The following is a 13,499-nucleotide window of genomic DNA, read 5'->3' on the forward strand; positions in this document are numbered from 1 at the left end:
AAATCCCTAGGTTGGCCATGTTTACCTCAATTATGGGATCCCTTCTATATCACCATCATCATCATCATCATTATACAGAAGCAAGTTTCACATGTTTATAATAACACCAGCCAAGTGATTTTCTTCTCATCATATGGTTTTGGCCTGATCATTGTCGTGTCCAACACATCACAATCCTCCCTCCATCAACGTACACTACATGTCAAATTAAATTCATACAACACTCTTCATTAAGCACTTTTCGTATTTCATTTGTATACTTCTTGTCCCACCTGTACTCCTTTCCTCTCTTGTCCTAATCAGGTACCTAGGACCCTCACTGAATTATAGAAACAGTACTACTAGTGACAAATAAAAGGAACGTAGGTGACTGTAACATGCTCAGATTTACAAGAAACTTGAACTCTGGCTAACTTTATGTTACCATCATAATCTTATAATCAACACTTCAATAATTGAGCCATTAAGCACTTCGGTGTTTGTGCTTTTAGGTGCATGATTGACTTTATATAAGAAAAATATCATGTGACATATAATAATAGATAATGCATGCGATACACGAAAAAATATTACTGAACTATATATGATGTTTGGAAGATGTTTTAGGACATCATTATGGTTTGAAAGGGCAGGGTTGCCTTGGCAAGGGAACTGCAAAAAGGAAGCTTTTACAATGTGCTTTGAAACAAAGAAAGTGGTTATATTCAATACTAGATAGTAAAAGCTAAAAGCCCACCCCACAAGGGCACAAACAAACTCAGTCCAAGTCACAAGTCTGAGATGTTCTTAATTTCTAACCGGAGTCAGCATCAGTAATACGTGAACCTTTCTTCTGTCTTCTTATCATCAAACAAAAAGTTGTTAAAACTGTTATTAGTGCTAATAAGCTGTTTAATTTCCTCTAGACTATAATCCAACGGATTTTGTTCCCACAATCCATTTTGTTTGTCTGTCCACCCACTGACACTAGCACTGCCACCACTGGAGAACATCATCAACTTGTTAGTAGTATTTTCCACCCCAATGTAGAGGGGATTATCAGCAACACCTATCTGCTCCACAAAGCTCGCCTCGCCAAATTCTGGCTCCGTGATTTGTCTGATCTGGTTGTTGCAGCTCGCATCAGAAGAGCTGCAACTGGTGGCTGTGGCTTCACCACCGAACACAAGCATGCTATTGCTGCTGCTACCTTTGAATTGGCCCTTCTGGGTGGGGTCCATGAAACTCTCTTGTGCTTGAAAGAAGGAATCAGCAGAAGCAGAAGAGTTGTTTCCACTCAGAAGACACGAAGAGTAGGAAAAGGAGCCGACGCCTGTGAAAGAACCGTGGGGATGGTAGTATGAGTTATTGTTGTTGCTGCTGTTGTCTCTGAATGACAATGATGTTGAGCTTTCAAGGATGGATAAAAGGGTCATTTGAAGAGGCTTCTTCTGGGGAGAAGGATTCATGGCCGTCATTTTCTTCTTAAGCTTGGTGTTCCAGTAGTTCTTGATATCATTGTCAGTCCTCCCTGGCAGCTGAGATGCTATTATGGACCACCTGCACCCAGTGAAAATGTCTTCCCACCATAAGAAACTTACTGACACCAGATCTAAATTGGAATGCATGAACCGATGCACAACATCTAAAATCAAAGTACACATCTGTATCGTACTTAAACATAATCTATTTCCCAAAAGTGAAAACGAAAATCATAAACAAGACTAAAAAATGCTTCCCAATGTATCCCTTCGGCTGTTTCTACATAAGGAAATTATTTGTACGGTTTTATAAAGCCTCTGACAAATTAGATGAGAGTGTCAAAAGTGAGAGAGGATGTGGAAATTGAGTGAAAGGAGTGTACCTGCTTCCAATGCTAGCAAAGAGGCTACAGATTATTTTATCTTCTTCAACAGAAAATTGACCATGCTTGATGTTGGGTCTAAGATAATTAAGCCACCTTAATCGACAGCTCTTGCCACATCTTTTCAAACCTGCGACAAACAAACTCAATCAGGAAAACAAACACAAACACAAAGGGGTAGCAAGATCCTTGCATATAAGCATGGTTTAGCCATCATCATTAGTTTTGGAAAGTGTAGCTAGCTAGGATGAGTCATCATGTTATGCACTTACCAACTTTTTGGGGGAGGGCAATCCAATTCCCTCCGGTGCCATGTTGGTCTATGTAGTCCTTTAGCTTTGCATCTTCTTCTGGTGACCATGGTCCTTTCTTTACATTTGCCTTGTCACAGCAAGGAGCTCTACCCATGGATCTCTTTGTACGAAACCTGTTTTTCTGGGGTTGGGTTTCTTCAGTGGGATTGTGAGGAAGGTATGAAGTAGAGGTATAGTGAAGAATGGAACGTGGAGAGGGGCATGAATAGAAGTTTATTCAGATAAGAAATGGCACAAGTCAAAGGGAACAGCCTCTGTAACTTCAATTGTCTTATCAGTTTCCAAAATTATATATAATTGATTAGCCCATAGAAGTTTCTATCAGCCTTTTACAAGGACCCTTTTGTAAGAAGGAGTTTAACTTGGTCACAATTTAAAGTATCCAAAGTCTGCTCTAAGTTATAACGTGTATGATTTTTTCCCTTGAAAACGATGGTCTAGTGCACAATTTCAAGCAATGGGCCAAGTCATGAGTAAACTATTGTCAAGTTGAAGCTTCAATTATGTGTTGTTTCCTCTGCTCGTAGCTCTTTAGACTCCATCTTTTTTTAATAATTCTTCAATCATGTAACTCGGGATCGTTATCGATTGCAAGAGCTCGAATTGATGGTGTAATTTCCTGAAATCGGAAAACCAGGATAATTTTACTATAGCTAGTATTGTATAATTTTAATATTTTCATTTATTATAGGATCACATGATCTCACCAACCAATTAAAAACAACATCGTTCTTTCCTATCAGAATTTTGGGAAAAGTTTGTTAGACACCGAAATGTATTTAAAACATTAAAAAAGAAAAGTGAGACGAAAGCAAGAGACACATTAATTCATTATTTTGTAATATATATTTTTATTGTCAGTTAAAATCGGTAGAAAATAATACATCTTCCAAAGGACACAAATAGTGAGTTTCTGAAAAAATATATATATTTAATTAATTGTTCATGTAACTTTCCTCTTTTAACATGTTGACACATATTTTTAACTCTGATTTTTTTTTCTTTGCAACTGTTTTATATTTTATCTATGCACTTGGTCAAACATTATGAAAAAAACAAAGTTAAGGATCAAAACACTCACTCAAAAACATTGATGTATGTTAAAAAGTGAATTTTAGGTCTAACTCAATCTCATAAAACCAGTTTATAAGGTGAGACTTGCATCCACTCATATATTATAAATTGGTCTAATACAAAATATAAACATAAAAGTATAACTAAAAACAATAAGACAATTGAAGGTTTTCAAGTACATTTTTACTGACATAAGTATAAAAGGTGAATTGTTCATTTTCATTTCTAAGAATTTATATATTTTTTTACTTTATCGTGATATATTTACAACTATTTTTTTTTCAAATGTTCTGGTTGTCTTAACTAAGTCAAAATAGTGTCAATGAGTTTGTGCAACAAAATTGGCTAACCAAACAACTCTCAATTTGGTTTTATATTTATTTAACATTTATGCTTATTTAGATTTGACGAGTTGAATATTTAAATACGAGATTTTCTATGCATTATGAATATGAATTCTTTTGACATATTTAACTTTATTGTTAAATTTGGCTCACACACAAAAACAATGAGAAGGTTATGCCCAAATTTTTGTTAGAAATGTAAGCACCAACGTTATCTTCCTACCACTTATTGATTCGAAAAACTATGACATACTAAGGAAGAATCACTTTCAAACCAAAGCATGTGAAAGTCTTCCTTCCAAACATGTTTTAAATCATAAACGGTCCTCCATAAGTTCACTATAAATAGAAGTTTGTATTCCAAAAAACTGTAAAACTAATCATATTCATCCCGATTTTCTCTAAAATTATTAACATATGAAACTAAACCAAGACAACCTTATCTACATTATAAATATTTACCTTAAGCTAATTAGTTGATGAAACTTATAATATTACGTTGATAAATAAAACTATTATACCTTCCCTAACTTGAATACTAAAAATTTTAAAAATAAAATAAAATCAAAAGTAGCATTAGTCGTGTGTTGCTTAGATTTATTATCAATTATATGCACTAACTTCTTAATTTAAAAAATAACAAAAAAAAATTGGATCACAAAATCTATTGAAATAACTGCAACAATGATTGTTACTTTAATCACTTTAAACAAATATTACAAGAACACCTCATAAATTAAACAACAAAATACAAAAAAGAAAATTGTAAATCTTGAAAAATTAACTAATTTAAGAAAAAAAAATAGTAATATATATATATATATATATATATATATATATATAAAAAGTAAAAGAATCATTATATTTTTCCTCCAAACAAAAAACTTTAACAACATTTAGAAAACAGAAAGAGTACTAAATTTTTTTTCTGATACAATTTAGTTGAAAATGGATTAAACATTAGTGATTGGAATGTTGCAAAAGTTGATCTTTCAATTTTAATTTCTTGACAGTGGCATGATGGTAAAGGGGAAATTTCACGATGGACCATTCCAAAACGATAAACTTGTCAATGTTTACCATCCACATCATGTTATTAATGACCTAGCTTGGGCCGTTGCACAAGTCTCTTCACAATTTCAATTTTTTCATTTCGACAAACCAAAATTTCCTAGACTTTCAACCCACATTAATTTCAGTTTGACTGGATTATACTTCATACATTTTATAGGTAATAATTATTTGTGAACCTAAACATTAATCAGAAAATTTATCTACATCGAAGGGAAAAAACTAGAAGAAAATTGTTGAAAATTGAAAACTTTATAATAGCCTAGTCAACACTGGCTTGCCTAATAGTGTTATGTGGACACAACTTTCACCGTAAGGAAATTGTCATATAGTATTCAAGTTGCGATCGTCGGCACAAAATTAATTTATGTCAAACATTTTAAAACAGTTAAAATTAATTGCTAGTGTTGGTTTTTGTGAGACTTGTTAAACTGAAAACTAAATCAAAGAAAAAGGGTTAGTACTAGATTAAACTAAAAGATGACACAAACCGTGTATATTACTAAATGTTGATATTATATTTTTTTTTCATGGAGATCTTCCTTTCTTTCAAATTATTTAAATTAATTTTATATCTTTTAAATATTAATTATAAAAATTGAATACATAATTTCTCCCAATTATTAGATAAAAGTTACCTTTTAAATATTATAATTATAAGAAATGGATACACAATATCTCCCAAATATCAGATACAAGTTAGTTTGACACACAAAGAAGAAAAAAGAAAACTATTGTCCACAATTGGACTTCTTCGTGATAAATTAGGTTTAACTATCTTTGTTTTCTCATTACTTATTTTTTTATTTGTTATTAACAAGTTTTTTTTTTTAAATAACAAATACAAATTTAGCATTATATTAATAGTGGTATACAACTTCATAAAATAAATAAACCATGAATCCAATAAAGTAATTAAACGTATAAAAGTTATTATATACTTTTACTTATCTACTTTTATGGATAAACAAATAAAACTTAATGCAAAATTTGAATTCACAAATTTTATAGAACTTCATCTACTCAGTTCAATGTGTGATTTTGCATATGATATGTTAGTGGCTTTTCATGCAACCCACTTCCATCAGGAGTAGCTATAATAACAGGACTATTTTTGTTGCGAATAATGATATTTAACAAATTTTTAGACTTATTTGACATTATTTTTATAAATACAATAGTTAATTTTTTTTAAAATAATTTTTTTTAACCATATTCGATAATGTGACTACTATTAAAAATTATAATTTTCTAATAAATGGTTGGGTGCATGCCTAATATTTGAGGGTAAACTAGACCATAAGTTTGTATGAACAAGGGATAATGGTAATATATATTGTTTATGAACTAATATTGTAAAAAAAATGAACTTTATTTATGCGGTCAAATTAAGCCAGTTTACTGGCTATTAAATAAGATGATATGAATGAGCTTAAACAACATGTCAATTTTTTTTTTATGATGGAATAATTTATACTAATATCATATTAAAGAAACAAGTATCAATCTAATTAAGAAATCATAGAAATCCTTTATGTTAACATATTATAAGAAATATAAGGTTTTAAATATTAATTCGTTGAAAATTCATAGACTAAGATGAGTGAGTCATTTGACCTTGTTGGTTTTTATTCATCATATCCTAGTAATATGGAATAAGTACAGCGTATTATCTTACATCAATACTTATGTAATTGTACATAAAGTACATACCAAGGAACTATAAATATTTGACGCCATAACATGGTGTTTAAAAACAGTATTGAATTGAGAAAGGGACGTAGAAAATACTAGATGATTAATCTTAATTGTTGTATAGGTATTGAAGGTGGTGCTTCCTGTTGGAAGTCCTATATCAACTAGAGATAAAGTCAAATTATAATATGTAAGTGAGGTGTAAACTTCATCTTACAAGCCGATTTTGTGGAGTTAAGTTAGACTTAAAGTCTACTTCTAACATGGTATCAGAATCATGGTTAGAGTCTGTCCTAGCGAGTTCTAAGGGGTATTTCTGTTTTCATCCGTTGTCGGGCCGCTACCGGACCACCATTAATTTCTACTATCACGCACGAGATGTTTATATCTCGACGTGAAGAGGGTGTATTGGAAGTCTCATATTGATTAGAGATAAGGCCAATTTATAATATATAAATGAGGTGCAAACCTCAACTTACAAGCTGATTTTCTGGGATTGAGTTAGGTTTAAAGTTCACTTCTAACGCAAAGTGTTTGGTGGATAAAATAAAAGAAAAACAAGTACAGTCTGTTTAAATTTTGGGATGTATTGATAATTACAGAGAGGAGAGACGATATAATTATATTGCAGAAATGATGGAATGGTACTGTTATAGACGTGAAAGAGATGAAGAGTAACGATGCATTAATAGGTAGTAGGATCGAAAAAAGCATATTTGGTGTTTGGAAGATATTATAGTAAAGTAAGGTAATGGAGAAGAACAAATGAGTAGATGGCAAAAGATGAAAAGGTTGGTTCAGAAGTCTATGATGAAACGAAAGGTGGCGGAGTTGGGTAGGTTCCACCATGGAACAAACTCTGGGTGTTTTTCTCCTTCTTCTTGGATTCTTCACTTCAGATAATCCGTCAAGGAACGACAAAATCAAAAGTTGCTTGTGATGTTCTGTGTTCTACAAATATTCTTCTGCATGGGGACCACTCGTTTGAGGTGGGAAAAAACCCACGATCCTTTAAATATACTTCTAGAACACTAATAATAAAACTATGCTTAACCTCAGTTTTTTTTAATGCAAAATGAATAATATATAAATAAAATTATCTTTTATATCTAAGGTTTGGTGTTCAAATGATATTTTTTAATTTTTTTTATTTGGATTTTCATCAATTATTTTAAAGTTTTAACAAAACATGACATCATGCCTCAACCAACAAAATAGAAGAGATGCTATCATCTATTTTTTATGATCTCTATTTTGCAACTTGCGCGATTTCTTTCTCTCAATGTGATTAAACTATACGTAATATTAAAATTTTATTTTACACGATTTTCTTTCTCTCAATATTAAACTATATATAATATTAAAAGTGGTATATAGTGGATCAAGAAATCGAGTTAATAATTTAGTCTTGTCTCATATATTTTAGGTATTAGATTGATTTAAATAAATAATAATTTTGAATCAAATAAATGAGTGACGATAATTTATTATAACTTGTGTCTTCTTAGCCTTTAAATAGGAATATAATTAATCACTAATGCAAATACAATTGCAAATTTGTGTTTATTATTAGCTCTTTTTCATACTAAAATCATTTTCCAAACGAAAAAGTTTCCTCACCATGTTATTTACAATCGTTTGTCTACCAATTTGAATTTTGAATATCTCTACAAAAATGAGATTTTAATTTTCAAATAATATTGCTAGGGTTGCCATCAGAATTGCTCCAGGCTAAGCACGCTTAACCATGGAGTTCTTATGAGTCAGGCTATCCGGTGTATGTTCGATTCATTCATGTACCCCTTCCACCGGAAGCCTTGCCAGGAGCCGCTCATTGTCTGTACCCCTGCACCATGCTCCCTGCACCGGCGTCACTCCCCGCCCTCGTCAGTGCCCGGGTGTCACATGCCCACCAACTTCCGAATGGTTCGTCCTCGAACCACACCGTACTGGGAGAGGCTAGGCTCTGATACCATCTGTAACGTCCCGGCAACTCACAGGGACCGTTGACTGCCCCCACAGACCACCACCATGACATGTGACACCCGGGCACTGATAAGAGGGCGGGGAGTGACGCCGGTGCAGGGAGCATGGTGCAGGGGGCACAGACAAGGAGCGGCTCCTGGCAAGGCTTCCGGTGGAAGGGACACATGGATGAATCGAACATACACCGGAATGAGAGGGATCTGGAGACTGTGTAGGTATGGGACTATACAGTTGAAGGATAGCTTAAAAGGGATTGATTTGGCTACTCATATCACCAAAATGCATTTACTTTTCGGTAGCCTGACTCATAAGAACTCCATGGTTAAGCGTGCTTAGCCTGGAGTAATTCTGGGATGGGTGACCTTCTGGGAAGTTTTCCCAGAAAGTGTGCGAGTGAGGACGAAGCACACTGGAAAGCCTGGTGGTGGTCTGTGGGGGCAGTCAACGGTCCCTGTGAGTTGCCGGGACGTTACAGATGGTATCAGAGCCTAGCCTCTCCCAGTACGGTGTGGTTCGAGGACGAACCATTCGGAAGTTGGTGGGCATGTGACACCCGGGCACTGATAAGAGGGCGGGGAGTGACGCCGGTGCAGGGAGCATGGTGCAAGGGGCACAGACAAGGAGCGGCTCGATTTTTTGCTTATATGACTCTTTTTAATATTTCAATGTTGGGATTAGTTACTAGTTCAAATTTGATACAAATTTATTTTTTTTGGGAATTAATTGGAATGTGTTCTTATTTATTAATAGGCTTTTGGTTCACTCGCCCTATTGCGGCAAATGCTTGTCAAAAAGCATTTGTAACAAATCGTGTAGGGGATTTTGGTTTATTATTGGGAATTTTAGGTCTTTATTGGATAACGGGTAGTTTGGAATTTCGGCATTTGTTTCAAATTATAAATAATTTGATTTCTAAAAATGAAATGAATCTTTTTTTTGTTACTCTGTTTGCTCTCTTGCTATTTTCTGGCTCAGTTGCAAAATCTGCCCAATTTCCTCTTCATGTATGGCTACCCGATGCTATGGAGGGGCCTACTCCAATTTCTGCCCTTATACATGCTGCTACTATGGTAGCCGCTGGGATTTTTCTTGTGGCTCGTCTTTTTCCTCTTTTCGTAGTGCTACCCAAAATAATGAACGCAATAGCTTTTATAGGTATAATAACAGTAATATTAGGAGCTACTTTAGCTATTGCTCAAAAAGATATTAAGAAAAATTTGGCCTATTCTACAATGTCTCAATTGGGTTATATGATGTTAGCTTTGGGTATGGGATCTTATCGAGGCGCTTTATTTCATTTGATTACTCATGCTTATTCAAAAGCATTGTTGTTTTTAGGATCTGGATCTATTATATGGGACTATACAGTTGAAGGATAGCTTAAAAGGGATTGATTTGGCTACTCATATCACCAAAATGCATTTACTTTTCGGTAGTCTGACTCATAAGAACTCCATGGTTAAGCGTGCTTAGCCTGGAGTAATTCTGGGGGCAGTCAACGGTCCCTGTGAGTTGCCGGGACGTTACAGTTACTCCTCCACAAATGTTCAATTTTTTAACCTAAACTGCTTAACGCAACATTAAAGCATTATTAATTTTAAATTGACATTATTCTGTTGGTAAACTAATATTAGTGTGAAATCATAGTCTTAATAACAACTAAAATTAATTGAAAGACGGTTTAAAGTAATTCAGTTCATTAACTACGTTTTAGCACATTTACTTGTTTTAAGGATAATATATTACGTATCTAGATTCTGATTGATTTTAAGGATGATTCATACAATGTGTTGATTCTGTTTAGTTTTGTGTATTTTTAATGTGTAAGTAGAAACAAAATCAACAAAATTTATATAAAAAACAAAATTTACTTTAAGTTTCAATTATCACCAAAACCGAAACATAAATGCCATATTAGGTTTTAGTTTTGATAATATCTGAAACCTCATATTTCTTTTATTTAAAATATTATTTAATTTTAAGAGTATTGGACCTTATTATTAGAACAGAGACTTGCTGTTTTTTAATTTATAGTATTATTTAATTTTAAGAGTATTAGACATCGTATAATAATCGAAATCTAATATTTTTAAAACTAAACAATTTTTTAATCAGGATTATGTTTCATATAACCAAAGTTTGAAATTTTTTTTCATTGTTTATTTATATGTTTCGATGGTTCTAAAACTTAAACATAATATAGAATTTTATACTTTGATTCAGAATCAAAGCCAAAAGGCTAATTTTTTATTTTATTTAAATATATTTCGATTGTTAAACTAAAACAATGTATAAATAAATTGTATCAAAACTATTTTTTGTAGTTGTAGATGAAAATAAAAAAAGTCGATTAAAAATGTATAAAATCAGTATTTATTGGTTTGATTTATTTTTTAAACTTTTAACAAAAATATTTATGATCAAAATAAAGTTTAATATCTACTGCAACTACTCACATATAAATATGAATAAGATATTGTATATTTAGATGTTTCCCTCACGTACATATGATGCACATTTTATCCAATGTATAAACAAATCTATTTTAATTTTTATAATTTAAATAATGTAAAACTAATAAAAAAATGGTCATATTTGTTAATTAGATGACTGATTTAATTTAGTTTAAGCAAATTATTCGACATATAGGACGTTGGCAGCCAAACCGACATGTAAGTTTTGGTTAAAATTAAAAAAAAAATAACCAAAATTCCTTAATATAAATTTAAAGATGATAATGATAAAAAAAAGTGTGTACTCTTTTTTAATAATTAATAAAAGCATGAAAAGAAAAAAATGGAAAAGAAAAAGTAAATGTCTTGTTGTGGTTGGCACTTTGGTTTTGGGCTGACCCTTGTCGATGGGGTTTGGTGTCCTTAGAATGAGTCTTAGGTGTGTTAGGCAACCAAATTAAATGTTCAGCCACCAAAATATAATAAAATTCAGATTCTACTTTCTGGTAGAGAATGATGTGACGGAACTATGGACCTTCAAATTTATCACCGTTATGCTTCTTCTTCCTATTTCCTATCCATTCATCTTCTTCGATAATATTCAATGCAGGGATTCAAAAGTCTTCTCCCCCACTGCTTCCATCCAAAATTCTTATGTCTCCATGTCAAGTGTGGTTAGTAGTTTATTTCTCAAATAATTACAAAAATTTGAAACTAATCTTATCTCATTTATATATGTGACAAAAATAAAATTAATAAAAAAATTTTATCAGAATTTTTTTAATAAATTTTTTTATAAGAATTCTTTCTATACGTAAATTTATGCAATTAAACCACTGAGAAGTTTTTAAAAGGAGCATGAATTTGACACTAACAACTAAATTTGGAAACCAATTAAATAATTAAGTCATTTTATAACCAAATAAGAGTTGATAACTATTAATAATCAAATTTTTTTGATAATTATCAATAACCTAAGTCTGTCTGTAGATATTTGTTAGAAAATACCCATCAATAACTACTAATTTTTTTTTTTAATAAATGTCAAAATTTGATCTATTTTTCTTGTTTCCTTTATCTCTCTTATTCTTTTTTCTTTTTTTCTTTCTTCTTCTCCATCCTCCTTTTTCACTATTGGTGTCACCACATCGGTCACCACCATTGTCACCTTTGACTTCTCATTCTCTTTCTCCTCATTCTCCATCTCATTATTATCATCTCCATCTCTTTTTCTTTTCCTCGTCCACCTCTTCGTCTTTTTTTCTCATACTTCTTCTCTTTTCTTCTCATTCATATATATTTAAATTATGACAAATATTTCATTATATTCGACAAAAAAATTAGCAAACTTACCAAATAATTACTGATGAATTTAAAAAATACAACTAGTGACAAATTTATCAACGAATTTTCAAAAATTTAATTACCAATGAATTTTAAAAAAATTCAATTATCGATGAATTTTATTACTCTATGATCAAAGCTAAAGTGAAAACTTTGATGTCCATTTTATAGATGGAATTTACAGATGAAAATATTTGATCCTCAAATCTTAAAGTGAATAGATATAATCATTCTAACCAATTTTTTTTACGTGTTAAATAGTGTTTTAGACTAACATTTGAACTATTTGATACATTTAAACCAAATATTAACTCATAATATCGCTTAACATTTAAAAAGAAGAAACTTAACATCGATGATTTAAAATAATTATATTTTTTATTTTTAAAGTTTGAAAACTAAAATATACTAAAATTTGAGAGAATAATGAATTTTAATTTTGCATCAAGTTTAGATATTAAAAATATATTTAAATTTAACTAAAAAATAATTACTAATATGAAGTTTGTAAATTCTATCTTCTGATTTATACGACACCTATGGTTGTAAATGGAGTTAAATGTCTAACTTGCGCAACACCTCGTATATTTCTATTCATGAAGATACCAAATTTTCTGTCAGTCACTTACAAAGAATTAAAACCTTTATTAACTTTCTAGCATGTAAGCAAATTAATTATACCACGTATGATTAAGCTAATTAAAGTGTTTGTTTTAATTCATAAGCTAAACTTTTTAAGCGTCGCTGTTAAGCCAATAGGAAGTTATTTTTACCCTTTAAGATCATCCTATTGATATTAATTAAGGAATAATGAGAAAGTGTTCAATGAATTCAAAACCCTGTCAACTTCATAACTATCTTTCAGTCTTATTTGATTCTTTATATTATTTTTCTCATTAACATTTGGAAGTAAATATTTATTTCTGTTTTCTTTTTTCATTTTTAAATCCCAAAATAACATCATTGTTTATTATTTCCTGAATCAAATCTCTATAAAAAAAATTAGAGAAAAACAGATCGATGTACAAAAATGTTATATTATAATTAAACATTTCCTATTCTCATTCATGCATGATTAAAAAGAAAAAAATCATCGTTTTGATTTTCAAGTAAAGGAAACGAAATCCCTGATTTTTAAAAATTAACATAGAATAAGGAAATGTTTTTTTAAAAAAGAAATTATACTTTTTTATGTACTTTGTAGATGTAGTGACATTTCAATGTGATGTGACTCATCTCATGTGTCACCTTGCCTTTAAACTCTTTCCCCCTTTATCTTGTCTCAAACAGTGATGTCTTTTCTCTCTATTTTTTCGTATATTAAAAATAAAAAAAAAAGTGGATAATTTCATCGATCATGTATGTGAAGTTTAGA

The 13,499-nt window shown here is 31.3% G+C and overlaps 1 protein-coding gene across 1 annotated transcript; it reads right to left on the bottom strand.

Moving 5' to 3' along the window:
- Nucleotides 1-555: 555 nt before the first annotated feature.
- On the bottom strand, nucleotides 556-2,438 carry LOC124825061 (uncharacterized). The gene is made up of 3 exons (XM_047297601.2): nucleotides 2,116-2,438; nucleotides 1,844-1,973; nucleotides 556-1,539 (listed from the first exon to the last, which is right to left on the bottom strand). Exons 1-3 carry the CDS (start codon nucleotides 2,249-2,251, stop codon nucleotides 810-812), a joined length of 996 nt encoding a protein of 331 aa, XP_047153557.1. The 5' UTR covers nucleotides 2,252-2,438; the 3' UTR covers nucleotides 556-809.
- Between the last annotated feature and the right edge of the window lie 11,061 nt (nucleotides 2,439-13,499).

Source organism: Vigna umbellata, chromosome 5, assembly GCF_029865625.1.
Source record: "Vigna umbellata cultivar VRB3 chromosome 5, Vumbellata_1.0, whole genome shotgun sequence".
NCBI lineage: Eukaryota > Viridiplantae > Streptophyta > Magnoliopsida > Fabales > Fabaceae > Vigna > Vigna umbellata.